Source organism: Rhamphochromis longiceps, linkage group LG17, assembly GCF_057381845.1.
Source record: "Rhamphochromis longiceps isolate RC_006_pf linkage group LG17, R_longiceps_female_GT1.1, whole genome shotgun sequence".
NCBI lineage: Eukaryota > Metazoa > Chordata > Actinopteri > Cichliformes > Cichlidae > Rhamphochromis > Rhamphochromis longiceps.
Window position 1 is genome coordinate 2,754,749 of NC_140573.1, and position 15,559 is coordinate 2,770,307.

The 15,559-nt window shown below is 40.1% G+C and overlaps 1 protein-coding gene across 1 annotated transcript in view; it reads left to right on the forward strand.

Moving 5' to 3' along the window:
* mpped1 (metallophosphoesterase domain containing 1) overlaps positions 1–15,559 on the forward strand; it is a 94,925-nt gene that overhangs the window by 20,399 nt on the left and 58,967 nt on the right. The window contains exon 4 of the mRNA XM_085385720.1: positions 14,709–14,934. Coding sequence (XP_085241846.1) covers positions 14,709–14,934 — 226 coding nt within the window. The remainder of the gene's footprint in view (positions 1–14,708; positions 14,935–15,559) is intronic.

Below are 15,559 nucleotides of genomic sequence, written 5' to 3' on the forward strand. Positions count from 1 at the left end.
AACCTCCAGCAGAGCCAGGCTCATGAGTGTCAGCCACCGGTCGCTACCAGTTGGGATTGAGCACGCCATTGTAAGAGTACTCAAATAGGCCTGGTGTTAACAAGCTGTTCATCAGAGAAGGACAGTTCGTGTTCTCATCCAAGGTTTAAATATGACGTTACATAAACCTTGGTACTAAAGCACAATGGCCTGGAACTACCTTCAGAGCATTCCCTGCTAGTCGATGTGGTCTGATGATGTAGCGGCTTTGACGAGAACAATAAAGGTACACAGCAAATCCATCATGTCCAAATTAACACTGTCGGATTTGATTTCAACACTATTAAAGTGTCTATATGGGTCCACACCAGAGAGTGTTAATTTAACTCTTTTTGGAGAGTTGGTACGTTAACTCTGATTTAGTGTTAAACACCAAATCTGTCTGGAGTTGATAATTTAACACTTGGTGTTAAGAGTTTATATATTAACTCTCAAAGAGCATTTTAGTTTAACTACGTAAGAGTTATCTTCTAATTCATTCTAAAAAGCGGGAATTTTACTGTTCTGAACTTCTAGAAATTTCTTTTGGAAATAAACATTTACTAAAAAGATGCAATGGTTTTTGAAAAACATTTATTCTGAACTGTGCACCACAATTTCAAAACATTTTCTGAAAGATGTAACAGTATACATGTTCTCACTTTCATTAGAATTTTGTTTATCAAAAGGTCTGACATGGTAAATGCAAATAACAGCATCTCATCACTTATTTCTTCAATACAATATGCATGTCCTTCATTCATCCCTTTGTGGAACTTCAGCGCACTTCTGCTCTCCCCCATATTCCATCTTCACAAGCATATCCTGTGCGGAGACCGAATAAAAATTAGTTGACACCAATTAATGGCACAAATAATCCAGTAAACAATTGCAGCACAGTAAAAAAAAAAAAGGAATCCTCTTTGAGCCATTACTTGTGTAAAGTATTTTCCCAAAAGACAAAGACACAGGCAACAGGTAATACTGAACTAAATGTAAAACCTCAACCTTTTTCATTTTTACCTAAACCGTGTGCACAAAACTCTGGAGGGATCTAAATGCTAACGTAGAACCCAGTCAGGACGTCTGCTACTGCTGTTTGCTCGTTTTTTATTTTATGGGCGATCGTTTTCAGGCTTCAAGTAGCACCATTATACCAACATTTCACATTCTACACATTGTTTTAGGTGTATTTGACCAAACGTTTGACTGAAAATTCACATGCAAGCTTTTTTCAAGGCTGTGGTATTTGCCCGCAAACAATACCTTTCAGCTAGCTAAAACAGAATATTATGCTATCAGCGAGCAACATGGCTAATGCCTTTCACACAGCTTTGTCTCAACTCCAAAGAGCCACAGAAGTAAAAGCTAATAACAATTGAAACAATCTTTGAAAAAATGACTTACCAAGCATGGCAAACAACTCAAATATGTAGAGCAAAATGTTCTGAAACGGTTTCACTTCAGCTTCGATTGGAGCCGTGCTGGGGGCGGAGTCTGTGAATTTACTCTGTTGGTGTCATAGCCCCTCTAGGAGTTCAGAGTTAAGAGGTCAAGAGTTAATGTTTCCATTGTAACACCTCCAGATTTGACAGAGAAAGACTCATTTTTAACACTCGATTTTAACTACTATCATTTTACACCTCAGAGTTACATTAAAAGAATGTGACTCTGCTTAGAGTAAAATTAACTCTACTTTTGCAAGGAGACTATTAACACCAAAAAATCTAACACTTTTGAATTTGCTGTGTACAACAGCACAGTGTACAAGTGATGTTGTTTAGCATCAGCTAAATTTGGCATCAGTAGAAATAAAACGAAACAGATATGGGACATATGGCGAGTAGCCAGTGGTTTTATTCATCAGCATTCGTCGGAAAAACCCACGTTGCTTATTCTGAAAGTTGCAGCTTAATCTTCAGCCACATTATCCTGGAGGCAATTTTGTAACACTGAACATGGAAGCGGAGCAGACAGGATGAAAGAGACAGAGATGGAGTGTCGGAGAGTGAAAGAGAAGAGACAGACCACCTACGAGGCCGCTTGATGATGCGCTGGATCCGTCTTTGTCGCTGCTTTTATGTGTCTTTGCTCGTGTGTGTGTGTGTGTGTGTGTGTAATGCATTATGTTCAGCGAGGACATTGTGAAGTGTTAGGAGGTGCTGCTGTACTCAGATAAAATGTGTGTTTTGGATGCGTGGCGCAGTAGGTGGTGTTTGTGTATGCCGTCTCATAATTGCTGGCTGTCTTTGTTTTGCGTCTGCTTGTACGACTGTGTGTGTACATGTTTGTGAGTGTGTGGGGATATGCAGCAGAGTGTGGGCGGTGATTTAAATGAAATGAGTATTAAGTTTAAGCTGAGGTGGGAAGGCAGAAGTCTTCCTGCCATCATCCAATTCTACCTTGTTGCATGTTCGTCCCTTACTCACCTCTCTTTACCTTCCCTGTTTCTTTCTTTTATGTCACTGACTACTTTGTTTCCTCTGACTCGTATCGCACACACACACACACACACGCGCACACGCGTGCGCGCACAGACGCTGTAAAGGAATTACAACTGATCCAGGCTGAGTCTTCAGCTTGTTTGTCTTTGAACATCATTGCTGTTGCCTCTGAAGCTTCCCTTTGAATTATTGGAATTCTGTTTATGCACACACACAGAAAGGCTGGCTGAAACTGCACAGTCTGGCTGTTATCTCTCTATAATTTATACATAAAGAAGACATATATATATAAACACACTGGCTATTGACAGAGATTGGTATGCAGGTGTAATCCTGGTTGATTACACCTTGGAATTTTAAGAGAATTCCATTGCTACAACCATGGCAGATACGCCAAGAAATAAGAGCAGTAAGACAATCAGAGATGGTGCAAAAAGGCCAATAAAAATCTATACAGGAACCACAAACGCCCAAAATGCTGGTACCAAGCCATAAAAACAGAACAATAAAACTGAGATTTGTAGTATTACGATTACAACTTTAATACATCGTCTATTCACGCTTTTCCACTTTATTTTACTTTCAGAGGGATGTAACTTTTATACAATATACAATACAGTGACAGTATCTGATACCACATACATTAGATATTTTACGTTTATGGTACAAGAGTCCAACACAATCTGCCAATTTGTGCTTATCCGATTACTGCTTTCAATAAAACATTGACAGAAACCTCCCAGCATTATAAAGCCTTTTTTTTTACCTCAATTAATTCTGACAGAGAAGTTAATTATATCAAAACCATTATTAAAAGTAGCAATACAAGAAAGATATAAAACTCCATCACACGAGCTATTGTTGTTGGCCTGCTCATGGAGCTGTGGCTGAGTGGGCTAAGGTGCTGGATTTAGGCTCCAGGCATTTTGATGGCGTGGGTTTCAGTCCCCTCTATTCCCAAAAATACTTAACTTTTTACACTTTTTGAGTGGGGGTCTCAAGCTCGATTCCCACCCACTATCCAGTAAGGGTCCTGGCTAGACCCTCCCCATGCTAAAAAAAACCCAAGCCCGTCTGCAGCCTGTATAAATAAAGGTTGTTTGTTGAGCTCGGGGGGGGGGGATATTATTATGAAAAATGAAAACAGGAATGATGGTTACATGTTTAGCCCAGCAGTTATCAGATCAGGTTTTTGCAGAACATAGACTGTATATTAATAATGGACACAGTATCCTGATCTAAAAACCTGTATTCGTCTTGTTCTAAAAAGATCTCAGGTTGTATAAAATTCATAGGAAAATGGCCTTCAACTGCTTTTTGGTGTGAGCTTTGTTCACTGGGGCTCAGTAAACCACAATGAATATAAAATATATATAAAATATATATAAAATATTGTGTCTGTTTTATAAATCGTTAGCTTCATAGCATAAGTGCCTAAGTCATTGACTTAGTCAAATGACTTAGGCAATTATGCTATGAAGCTAACGAAATTATGGTTCCCATTAATGTCAGAAATTAGGATAAACTAGGATATGCTTATTAAAACCTTGTCAATCACAAATCAATAACCAGTGAGCTAACCACTTGTGACTGACATACTGTCCTTCTTTCCTTAGTATCTTGTGAGGCATCCACTATATTGGACCACACCCTGACATTTTCAGTCCTGATACTCTATATGCTTTGTGGCGTGATACTGATAAGATGATATTATCTCCACTTATAATTTATAATAGTGTAGTGTTAAACCATCATTACCAGATGCTTTTAGGTGGTCTCCTCTTGGATCACTAGAGTACTTATAAAAGCTTTAGGTAGGCTAATCTCAGCATTAAAGGTGTGAATGTAGCTACTCTGATGTCACCCATTAGTTATGAATTTTACAACGTTCAAATTTTGGCACCCTAACAGTGTAATTTTGTGATATTTGGGTGGTTGGGACACAGATGAATTTGTCAGCTAAGGCTAGAAAGCTTGGTTAGCTAGCAGTAGACAGCTGTACCACAAAAAGATCATATTATAATTCAGCCCAGTAGCTACAGCGTCCTGTTGTTTGTACACCTATCAATCAAAGTACCATATATTTCGTTGTTGCAGTATATGAATGACTAACCTCGTATTGTGGATGGATTATCTCAGTTGTTCTCCTGACTGAAGTTTGGTCCGTTTACAGCATCCTGCCATGCGATTGCATTTGTCTCTAACCATCAGGAACCCTCACGTTAACTTTTATCGAGTGGAAAAAAAAGTTAGCGTTCATCCTGCAGCTTCACTGTGTTTATGTTATGCTAATATACAACAATCGTTTTGCACATCATTATATACCAGCTAGCCCAACTTCAGTAACCCTACAAACGTCACTGCTGTTTAGTTTCCTGTCTTCATTTATGTTGGAAGTGATAGCAGAGCTGTACGTTTGAATTTTTTCAGAAATCTCTCAGTCAGAACATGCTATATCATGTTTAGGTGGAAGCTAGCGAGCTAACTTCCTGCTAACTTCTAACTCCGTTAAATGTAATAAATTCTGTTTTCATGGATGCCTGGATGTTAAACTTAATTGTTACACCTGGTAAAACAGCAGCTGATCATTTTATTAAAGATGAAAGAATTTAGACAGTTTGTAACTCTCAGTGATGCTGCAGTGTTCGTTTGACTTTGGGACCCGAAACGGACGGAGTTTAGGACCCAGATTACTCCGCGAGGCTCCTGTCTAAGGTAGGTAGTGCGGCTTCGTAGCTTACCAAAGTCATACTAAAACATTTTGGACAGATTTTTGAGCGCCTTGTACCATATAAAATCGGTTCGAGGTCAGTAAGCACAACCAGAATTCCTACATGAGGCGCACCGGATTATAAGGCGCGCTGTTGATTTTTAAGAAAATTAAAGGGTTTTAAGTGCGCCGATACGATACGATAGTCAGACTTGCTCTGGATTCTTTAGTAGTTAATGAACTTAGACGTGTACGAGCTTTGGAAACTGGAGTGGCTGTTTCTTGTTAGCTAACTGTCTTGTTCTGTTACCATGCTTAGTACTTCATTGATGAGCCAAATATTAAAAATACTGACCTGTTTTGGGGCAGATCACGCCATTAGTGTTAACGTTGTGGCAGACAGGCGCATTTTTAGCTCCCAGGAAGAAAGAGATGAGGTGAAATATCCTCCCTTAAAGATGCGTGTTTTAAAGCCTATAAATGCAAAAAGAGGCAATTAAAAAATATGACACAATAACACAGAAAAAACGTTCTCACTATAGTAACCTCACACCCAGTCAATGACATTCAACAAAAAAAATATGAGACTTATATAAGGTGTTTTAGCTACACAAGGCTCATGTGCAAACTTAAGAATGAAACTGTAATAATCTGTTGCTTTTCCTTTAATTTAATTTTAGAAAAAAGTTTTGGTTACTGCTTTTCACACACATGCATTCACTCATACTGACACACACACACACTGGTACTGATTTAATCATTTTGGCTTGGCAGGAAACATTTGGCCTCTATTTTCTGCAGTAGCACACACACAGAATTTCTAGACACACATACTTTGGTATTAAGTTATTTGGCTGAACATTTTGGCTACTATTTTTTTTTATATCTGGAGTATACACACACAAACACGCACACATACAGAGATAGGATTTAACTTTGTCTTGGCAGGCAGGAAATGTCTCCTTTTTATTTTGTTTGTGCATCCACACAAGCGCACATATAAGAGTACACACACACACACACACACACACATACACCAATGCACACACAATGGGCAGTAATCCCCCTGTACATGCAAGAGCTTTGGGCAGAGCAAGGATTTTCCTCTTCAAAGAGCAGACCACCCATTGCAGCATCAGAACAATGGTGGCCGAACTCCGGAAGATTTCATGTGGTGGCAGTTGGAGTTACACACACACACACACACACACACACACACACACACACACACACACACACACACACACACACACACACACACACACACTAACAATCTATTCACTCACATATCAAGATCCACAGACATTATGCTTATGCACCCAACTCCAGGGATCAAGCACATCTATGCAGGCTGCACATGCAACCTTACATGCATTTACCCTCACACTGACCACTATTTGGAGTTAATGGAAAGATGGAGGTTTTTGTGGTGACACACAGACAGCCAGACATGGAGCAGATCTGGGATGTGCATGACTGGAGGGGCCAGGCACTCAACAAAAGAGTGAAGACAATGAGTGAGAGAGGATTGAAAAAGAACCAGAGAGAAATAAAGGGATGAAGGGACGGAGGGGGAGACTGAAGTCCAGCTGTTTCCACTCCTGAAAGCCGCCTTGTGTTGCGCTGTTGCGTTTTCTCTGGTCTTTTTGTCTTTAACGCTACTCGACTGTCCCCTCTGCACCAGGCAAATTAAAAGTATTCGATGTTTAAAAAGAGTCACTTGAATTCAAAGACAAAGATATTGGGGTGACAAAGAACATTCCCCGTGTTGTGGAGGTCTGTTGCCACATATGTTAGATTTCCCCCTCACATTGACTCGCACATTTCCACCCACACCTTTTCCTCTTTTCTTCGCTTTTGTCAGAGAAGTAACAAATTCATTCTCTGTTTCTGAGCAATTTGTTCCTTGTGGACATTCAGGATAATCGACTGTATTGTTGAAAGTCTTTCTTTTTATTATTTTCACACTGAAGGCGGTTGGCTGGGATGGAAAACAGATGCAAACACTGGCTGCAGAATCTACTGTGTAACATTAAGCTATTTGGTATTCCCACCTTGTCATTTTGCAGCTTCTTCTGGGGGAAACTTTAAAAAAAATCATCCATGAAATTGAAGTTTAATTCTGGAAAGTAAAAGTGTGTGTGTGAGTGTGCGTGTGTGAGGATGGGGAGGAGGGTATTTGTGTCCAGCTGGTGGAGTTTTATATTTCTGTGCGTGATTTATTCCTCTCAGTTTACAGTTGGCTGTCAAACTTCATGGGTGAAAACTGCTCACATTGCAGAATTTCTGAGGCAACACAGATAATGTTTATTTGTTAGAGAATTTATGAGTGCCCTGTTCCTGTGCTGTTGTTCCATTGTTGTCTTGCCGTCTGTCTTTCTTGGGCTCACATGCATCCACGTGCCACTTTCCTTTATATCTTTTTTTTCTGCATTTAGATGCAGTGATTTAGTCTTGATAGGTGGGTACATATCCTCCCTCGACATCACCTTACCCAGCTATTTTATATAATGCTTATTTACAGCAGAAAAAAATGCTGCCTCCACATTAATTCATCAGTAGTAAAAACTGTTACTCAGTAACAGAATACAGCACTCACACTTCTCTCAATAAATACCTTTTTAAGTGCATTTTGCTGACATGTTCACTGTGCAACTTTTAATTGTAATGGAGAATTTCTTGTGGGCAGCACGGTGGCACGGTGGTTAGTACTGTTGCCGCACAGCAAGAAGGTCCTGAGTTCAATTCCACCATCAGGCCGGGGTCTTTCTGTGTGGAGTTTGCATGTTCTCCCCGTGTTTGCGTGGGTTCCCTCCGGGTACTCCGGCTTCCTCCCACCGTCCAAAGACATGCAGCTTGTGGGGATAGGTTAATTGGATAATCCAAATTGTCACTAGGTGTGAATGTGCGAGTGAATGTGAGTATGAATGGTTGTCTGTCCCTGTGTGTTGGCCCTGCGACAGACTGGCGACCTGTCCAGGGTGTACCCTGCCTCTCGCCCTATGACAGCTGGGATAGGCTCCAGCGCCCCCCGCGACCCTGAAAAGGATAAGCAGAAGCGAATGGATGGATGGAGAATTTCTTGTATGTTGACAGTGGACATATTTCTCTCACCAATTAGCCATCCCCACACCCCTACTCCATATCTGCTGGAGTACTGTTGTTATGTGTTTTTTGTCCTAAAATCCTGAACTATTTATATCATACCACTGGAACTACATCTTTTTTAGTCAGTTGATGTTTGTAATGTTCTCTTGTTGGTTAGCGCTGGCTCTGTCACTTGCTAGCGTGCTAAATTGTCCTGCTTCTCGATGCTTTACCTTACTTTTAGCTTTTAAGCTAAGGCTAGGTAAGCTACAAAACAAAACTTGGCTTGTGTAGCCAGACTACTGTCACACCACACATATAAGCATTTCTATTTTAGTTAATAGATTTTGAAAGCAACAATCATAGTAGTAGAAAAATGTTTCTCTAACGCTGCGTCCACAAGCGAGTTGCTTGTTGCACATCACTTTGAATCTGACAGCTTGTCACATGCTAACATTTCGAGTCTAATACAGTATATTTACTACAAGGTTGGTCAACAATATCCACCTCATGTTTATTCTGCTTGTATTTGCTCGAAGTCATCAAATTTTCAGTCGCTGCCAGCGTGGGCAACTTAGGAAGCTAAAATTAATTTAATTTAATAATATTAAAGCTTAACTAGCAGGCGAGAGAACTATTAAATAAATTTGAAATATTTTACATTGGTGTTATCTTTTTTAAAATAGGTATATTAAAGTTAGTATAAGCTATTTGTCTGAGTAATATGTTGTAATTGGTGTCTCAGGGTTGTCAAATTAGTTTTTACATTTATTTATTTGCATTTTATTTTGAGGTTAGTTTAGAGTTATTTTACAGAGTTGTTTGTTTTACAAAAGGTTTCTGTTATTTAGTATTTAGTAGCTAATATTAAGTAACTTTTTTCAATTTCTTTTGTTTTGTTATCATAAGGTTTTGGATAAGGTCAAGTTTAAGAAATTCAAAGCCATAGGTAAGTTCAACTCAGTTTTATTTATATAGCACCAAATCACAACAACAGTCACCTCAAGGCGTTTTATATTGTAAGGTAGACCCTACAATAATGCATACTGAGAAAAACCCAACAATCATATGACCCCCTATGAGCAGCACTTTGGTGACAGTGGGAAGGAAAAACTCCCTTTTAACAGGAAGAAACCTCCGGCAGAACCAGGCTCAGGGAGGGGCGGGGCCATCTGCTGTGATTGGTTGGGGTGAGAGAAGGAAGACAGGATAAAAGACAGTGGCGTGTCTTCATTTAACTTAGCAAAGAAGTAATTTTAAATTATTGAAATTTGTCACAAAACATCATTTGTTCCCATTTTTTTGGCAATCTAGAAAAGATTTCACAGCAAAAATAATATTATTGCCAAATACAATGTGAAAGTATACCTGGATGAAAAAATATACAATGGAGCGCTGTTACTCGTGGATTGACCTCCTCAGAGCCTGGACCTCAACATTACTGAAGCTTTGTGGGATCATCTTGACAAAGAATGGAACAAAAGGCAACCAACATCCAGATATCTTTGGAATGTCCTTCAAGAAGCTCTGAGAACTATTCAAAGCACTTCCCTCAACTTCTACAACTGAGTAGAATTACAAACAAAAGAAAGTAAAAGCACCCCTGTGGTGTATGCCTTAAGCATGTGCACCAACAGTAAACAGACAAACTCGATAGATGGGGACTGAGTGACTCGGGCTCTCCCCAGCCATTGCTTATATTGAGAGACAAGCCTCTAGCTCCTTCTCCTATTGTTGTATAATCATTTTATTCTTCATATTTTTATTGTACACGACTTCAAATTTTGCATCAAATTTGTTTCCAAGTCCACCCATCCCTCTATCCCTTCATCCCTCCATCCAAAATATATAAAAATTATTAAATAAAGTTACATATGTAAATGTGCATATACAGCTTTACATGGACAGTTATTGGGGCATATAAAATGGTCATATATCATTAATCAATAACCACTGAGCAAATATGTTTATGTGGCAAACGTGATGCATGCATGCAGAGTTTATTCCAGCTGAATTCATGATATAGATTTCTTTATATTTCTAAATATTTTCCTAGAAAGAAGATGGGGCAAAGCTGTTGCACACCTTTTAAAAAGTTATAAAATGACATTAATATTTTGCCTAAATTATACTGCTCACCTGGGTGATCATTCTTGCAGTCGCATCTAATTTATGGTATAACTGGCTGCCTTGAAGGGAGCTCCAGCAACATCATTGGATTTTACTTTGATTTATTCAGTCTAGCACAGATTAGCTGCATAAACATGATGAGGATTTCTGCTGTTTCAGGAGGAATCACTGCCATGACGTCTAAAGTCTGGGACCAAGGGTCTGTGTGCACAGTAAAAAGGTTAATTAAATACTGTACTGTAACTGACTACAGCGTGACTTTGTAAGATTGGCACTGACACATATCAGTGGCGGTTTTAGGTCGCAGCAAATCCTGCTCCACAGAGGGAGGGATAGGTTGCATTATCCACATCACTAAACCTTTGTTAGGTGATGGACTCATCAAGGGTGTCTATGCTGCTCGCGTTCTACGTTTGCGTGGTGTTTTGGATGTGAAATAGACAAGTTGTATAAGTCCTACAGTGTTATCCAGTTCAAACAACAAATCATATTTCATCATACTTTTTGCTCAGCTCATCTGGTCAGTTCAGTTTTTTTATCTTTTCTTTATACTGTACTATGAAAAATGTTTGGTCCTCAGCAGGTCTTAAAATTAGGTAAATAAAACCATAAATGATCTACAAAATATGACATGCCTGACTGTGTGATTATTTTGTTTAACAAAAAGTTAAAATGCAGAAACAGTGCATGAAAAACCGTAAGTATTAGAATGGAACGTAAAAGCCGAGTACTGCTAATCAAATATACAGAATTCCTCCATCCATCCATTCGCTTCCGCTTATCCTTACTTAATCAATTGATTATCAATATAAAAGCATTAGCTTTGGCAGTCTGGAGCATTCAGGTGTTTGTTGTAATGCCACAGAGGAAAGACATCAGCAGTGAAGCAGCTGCTGCTGACATCAGTCTGGGAGGGGTTATAAGGCCATTATTAAACAATTTGAAATCATTATCTTACAGCGGGGAAAATTATTCACAGGTCTGGGATTCACTGGGAGTGGAAATCCCATCACTGTGCACTGCTCAGAGAAAAAACAAGAGCTCCTGTACAACTGGGGTCTACAGGCCTCACCTAACATGTCAAAGCTCAGGAAACTACATTTAAAAAAAGATGGCATGTTTGGAGAAAGTCTCTTCTCAGCAAACAAACATGGCAGCATGGCGCAGGTTTGCAACATTGCATCCAAACAGACCGCATGACCTCTCGAACGATGTCCTTTAGACAGATTAGACCAAAGTAGTAATGTTTGGCTAAAATGCACCGTACCATGTTTGTTTAAAACCAAATACAGCAGAAATATCAGCAGAAATAACTCTAACTGTCAAACACGGTGATGGGATATTTGGGCTGGTTGCCACAGTACTTGCAGTCAATCAGTTGACTATGAACCCTTCATTAATATACCAACGAATCTAAGTTTGACATAGTCAAAGTCCAGATCTGAGTGGACCATAAGAGAGCTGTGTATAATCGAGGGCTGACAAATCTCTGGCATGTAATCGATGGCATGTAAACAGAAAACTATTACTTTACATTATTGCTGTTAAATGTGGTTCTTCCAGCTTTTCAAACACGACTTCTGCATTTTAGCTCAGTTCTAGCTGAATAAACTATAACAAATCGTGTGTTTATCTGAGCTTACCTGATCTTTAAACAATATAAGGACTAGATCATTTTTATGTTTCCTGATATGTTAAAAACTAAAATTGTTCTAAAACTGAAACATTGTTGCTCGTTTTTTAAATTGATTATATGTAAGAAAGCTGCTGAGCATCATTCAGTTTTACTTTTGTTTTCTTGGGCCACAGTTTTCTGCTGGTTTTCTGCCTAATTTCCAGTATTAGAAGGAAATAATTTTGTAGCCTTAGAAAGCCACTGTTAGCTAACTGCCCAGCATAGGATGGCAGTCGGACAGTTTATTACAGCCACAGGGCCAAGAGAAAAGAGAATGCTGAGTTCTGTTCCCCAGGTGGACACAAATACAACAGAATAGTTCGGTTTCTCTGCGTCTTCACAAGCATCAAATATTCTTTCATTATGTGTTTATTCTTCTGTATTCTGTCTTTGTTTCTTCTCTCTTACAGCAGTGATCATTAGTATGACCATCAGCTTATCTTCTTGCAGCCGTATTGTAGTTGTTGTTAGATTTATTAAATTCCCAGCCCCTTGGTGTATTTTTTAAAGAGGCTCGCAAAAACTCACAGAAGTCTTTCTATTAACATAACGAAATCCACACATTTGTGTTTCTTGACTCAGGGTGATATGTGTCCTCTTGAAGACTATTCTTGCCGGCCAGAAGATGCACCTTCCATCCAATATTCATTCTGGTTATTGATAAACAGCAACTATGCTCTTGTAGTCTGGGGCTTTCCTTCTAGACCACTCTCCATCAGAGAAGTGCCTTATCATGGGGAGTCTGTGCAAGTTAATGGTGTCCACTGAATGGCTGATAACAAACATGAGCTGTAACCTGAGTGTTACTATGGCCATAATCTGTGTGTAATGAATGAATTCACTATGACTTTTTTTCTTGTACCCCCATTAACTTACTTGAAATTTGTGAGAATAACGTGTGGCATAGAGAGGTAAATGTTAGACTTCAGTAGCCGCGGTGCAGGCTTTGGCATCGCACTTTAGAACACAGGCCAGTTGGCACGCGAAACACATGCCAATTATTGCATCAGTCATGTGCAGGGATTTTATGCATTTTGGAGCACAAATGGAAATTCTGAAAGTAAAGCACAGAATTCCCAGCAGTCCCGAGAGCTTTAATCGGTATATGATTGGTATATGATGATATTTTAGAACGTATTGTTCCTCCAACATTGATTTATTTGGGGATGACTAAGCCTCAGATGCCAAACCCTGAGGAAAAGGAACAAAAAGGAACATCTTTTGATTATCTGTGTCCGTGTGCCTTTGTTGAGGTGCAGCCCCTCATTTATGGGCCTTTTTTGGTGTCTGCTTGACAACTAAACACAAGCCCTTCTGCCAAACAAATTGGAGCTGTGTTAGGGAGAGGGGGCGGCCCAGACCCAAACTGCAGAGATGGGCACTCTTTGACAGCTGCTTTCATCTTGTTATTATTCCTCCTTCACACTCAAGGATTTTTGGGCTTCCTAAAGTATTTCTGTCGCTCTCTCCTTCCTCTTCCACTCGTTTTCTTTTTCTGTCACTGGGCTGTGATTGGCTGTTATGACAGAGCCGTCACTGGGCTGTCAGCCTCTTCTAAAGCTCGGTTTAATTACTCCTTTTCACTAACATGACACGTTCATGCACAGATGCGTGCAAACTCGCACACGCATGGGAAAGTCGCTCGCAAGCGCACACATGCTGACACACAAACCGGCGTGCTCAGCTGCGTGCCGCGTCGTCCTGCCAGCAACAAAAAAAGAAAAAAGCTGCGGTGATTGAACCCTCCGTCAGCCGTTTTACCGGACAAAGCAGACCCCCAGATGTTTGTCAGTGTTAGCTCTCTGTTTCCCGAGCCGAGCTTTGAAAACATTGTGTAGAAGTGTGAAGGCCCGGCAACTGCTGGGTTTGATGAGCTAAGATCGATCACGCGTCCTGCTGTGCCAAGCTTTGAATAGCCAATTATGGCTGCTGAAATAGAGCAGAGAATGCACGTTGACTTGAAGGAGGGAGACTTTGATTAGAAGGGGATGATGGAAACGAAGGGGCTAAAGATGCAGCAGTTATTGCCGTAGTCTATAAATGTTTAATATTCTGCTTTGTAAAGCCAACAATGATCCTCCTCATCCATCCTTCAGATAAAGATTCCCTGACGGATGCATTCAGCTATGCTTCCATTAACAGAAGACAGCAGTGCACTGGGTTGAGACCTTGACTGATGGAGGGAATCTAAGACAGATGTACAGATTTACTCGAAATATAGAGGAAAACAACTAGAAAGCCTTGTTGCATGTGAATGCCAAGCCATCTGAGCTGGGTTTAAAGTTGTCGCTCTCTTCTCCTTCCCGGGTATCTGCCGTGCTTCCCCTCTTTGTGCTGATATCTTCTTCCCGTTTCTGTTTCCCTTCTCTCTCTTTCCTACTCTCTCATCTTTTTCCTCATCATCTCCTCTCCCTCCGCTCTTGTCATTTCTTTCTCTTTCTTTCTTCACCCTTGAAAATGATCCTCCACCACCCCATCTATTTTTCCTTATGGAATTGGGCCTCCTGATCACACTCCCCATTCATTCTTTTCTCCTTTCTTTCATTTTCCATCCTTCTTACCACTTTTGCATTCAAATTTCATTTCTTTTCTCTTTTCCCCTCTTCCCTGTCCATAACTTTCACTACTCCACTTACCCTCTCAGGTACCCTCCCCTACGACATCAAGATAGTAATTGCTGGAAATCATGAGCTGACCTTTGACCAGGAGTTTATGGCAGACCTCATCAAGCAGGACTTCTACTACTTCCCTTCAGCCTCCAAGCTCAAGCCAGAGAATTACGAGAACGTCCAGTCACTGCTGACCAACTGCATCTACCTGCAGGACTCTGAGGTCACCGTGCGGGGCTTCAGAATCTATGGCTCCCCCTGGTGAGTGACTCTTTCTTCATATTAGAACTAGGGCTGCGCGTACAGTATGTGGAGTATTTTCTTAACAAAGGATTGACTCTTTGGTTTTCTTATAGAAACATATAAATCTGCTGACACGAGTCATGCAGTGGTAACTTCAAACGTAGTCAAATATAACAGATTGTTGAAGATTTATAATGTGATGCAATCTGACATGTGGAGGTTGACTCCATGGTGTAGCGGTTTCCACATGCACATTGCACTGGCTATGCTCAATAACACATCCAATTTTCATCACAGCATCCACTTGAATTATGAGTCTACTTTCTTCAAGGTAGGAAAGTTCTTAATATCCCTTTTCATTCTCTACTAGCATATTCTTCTAGCAAGTGGAGAGTCAAAAAACCCAGTCAGTACTGGAAATATCCTTTAATTTACTGTGAATAAAAAATGAATCCCATGTATATTGTAAGGGTCTGACTGGGTCAACACTCAGTCTTGAGTTTGGCTGTTTCTACTTTTCTTCACGTATAATCTTGGCGCAAGCCTCAGGCCAGGTAGCATTCAAATAAATAAATGCACTGTACATGTTACACGATGAATGAGAGAAATGGGACTGTTAGTGGTTCAGCAGTTCCTTTCTTGC